The 2,140-nt window shown below is 41.7% G+C and overlaps 1 gene segment (V, D, J or C); it reads right to left on the reverse strand.

The window, feature by feature from the left end:
• Positions 1 to 508: 508 nt before the first annotated feature.
• On the reverse strand, positions 509 to 1,780 carry LOC119841717. The segment is given in 2 exon segments: positions 509 to 858; positions 1,353 to 1,780. Coding segments are annotated over 2 exon segments (396 nt in total).
• Between the last annotated feature and the right edge of the window lie 360 nt (positions 1,781 to 2,140).

Below are 2,140 nucleotides of genomic sequence, written 5' to 3' on the forward strand. Positions count from 1 at the left end.
TTATAAATTTAACCCTGACCCTAATCTTAAACATAACCCCAGTCCTAACAGGACACTAAGCAGTAACTTCTATCTCTACTCTAACACTGATTTATCTATACCAACCACAACTTTATTTACAAAACCCTAATTTAATGCTAACACTAATCCCTAACGCTAATCCTAAACCCTAATCTTAAATACTAACTCTTAATCGGTCTAACTGTAATCTCCACACTTCTAGCTCCTGACTGTGCCCCAACCCAAAGCGTTAATACTAATCCTAAACCTTAACCTCAATAATACAAATACATTTAACCCTACATTCTAAGCATTTAGGTATAGTCATAGTAACATTTAATCCCTTACTACTAATTGTAACCCAAATTCTACCCAGGGCTAAAATAAAAACGGGGGTGGGGGTGGGATGCAGAATAAAACAGAGATATTGTAAATACCAAGGAATAGAGATTATACCCTGAGTTCTTGACATCCGAAGTCTCATATTTCAGTCCTTTGTGTTTTGAAGTCAGTGGGGTTTTTGTACAGCTCCCCCGGTGGCTTTGCTCTCTGTGTCTCTCATGGCGCAGTAATAGACAGCAGAGTCGCTCACTTCGCTGGAGTTTTTCTCCAGGTGGAAGGATTTGGAGTCTTTCTCCAGTTTAGCAGAGAACCCTCGTCTGCGTCTCTTCTCCTCCTCGTCTGAGGCTTCGTATTGTGCCAGCAACAGGCGAGGGGCCTCATGGGGATACTGCTCGTACCACAAGAGCATAGGAGTAGACCCAGAGTAATCATAGGTGCAGTGGAGAAGTACACGTCTTCCTTCCTGGATGGGAACGGTGCCTTTTGTTTGCGTTACTGAGTCTGCCCAGGTCCTTTCTGCAAAATAAAATAAAATATTAAATTGAGCAGGGCTGGAAGAAGTTTCATAGTATCTAAGGCATTTGGGGTCCCAAACTGAATTGTAGATCGGCTCTTCGCTTCCTTAAAATCCTTCCAAAATCTCAGCCAAGCATAACATGAAACATTTTGTCAAGTGTTCCTCATTTCCGAAGATCTCCTTCAATTTACTACAACAATTACCTATCTCCCCAATCCTTAAAAATGATGTCCAGATTCCTTTTATTCTTAAACTATTTACATCAGAAATAAAGAACACATGAAGGAATCCCATCTCCTTTTCATTTTGTCACTTGAATAATTTTATATGTCCTTCATGTTGAGCCTCTCTCAGCTATCCGTTCCATATTTAGGCATTGACAGGTTGGAAGGAAAGAAAAATAGAATAGAATGTATTGGCCACTGCAAAAAATATGACCTATAAAATGCAAAACAATAAAATAGTTCAAGTTCCCAAAACAAACTATACTCACTTGAACAAACAATTAACAAAACCATGAAGGGGAAAGAGAGCGGCATGGCCGTTTTAAAAATTTTTGTTTAATAGTCCTGCAAAATCTGCCCTTTTCCACGTCCACAGCTGTGTCCTTTTCGTTCCCTGGTGCACAGAAGAGCAAAGACAGAAGTTTACTTTGGATGTGATGCCTTTGAAAATGATCATATCTCTGCTTTTGCAAAAGTTTAGCAGCTGTGCTAGCGGTATGCTTATCCCTTTTCCGTCTGCAAGAGCCCTTGAACTTCTTTTTGACAATTCTGAGGAGAAGAGTTACAAGAGGAGACTGCAGAGGCCAGAAAAGGAAATACACTTTGTGTCACAGACAAATGGACTAGGTCTCACAGCGACCCCCTGTGTGCTAATCTGTTAACCAATGGGAAATATTTCTCAGGACAGCTGGAATACTTTCCCCCTCTCTGGACTCCACATTGGAAGTAATAGAGAGGGGTTTTTATAGGATCACTTAGTTTTACCCACAATAAAAACTGAGGGGTCAATTAAAATATTATCTGAGTGAGTAAAGGAAGTAAACTGCCTGCCTCTGGGTATAAAATAATGTCGTATGAGTGGGGTGGGGTATAGAAAGACATTTCCCCTAAGGGCAGGTTCCCCCATATCGATTAGGGGTAGCTGGTTTCCTGGAGGGGAGTCACTGGCAGAGGGCAGTAATCCGGGGAAGGGAGCTGTAGTCTGGGAGAGACATGGTCCCTAACGTGGTGGAAACTTCGAAAGAGCAGGTAACGGCAGGTGAGGCACTGCCAGAAG

The sequence above is a fragment of the Dermochelys coriacea genome, chromosome 13 (genome assembly GCF_009764565.3).
Source record: "Dermochelys coriacea isolate rDerCor1 chromosome 13, rDerCor1.pri.v4, whole genome shotgun sequence".
Classification (NCBI taxonomy): Eukaryota; Metazoa; Chordata; order Testudines; family Dermochelyidae; genus Dermochelys; species Dermochelys coriacea.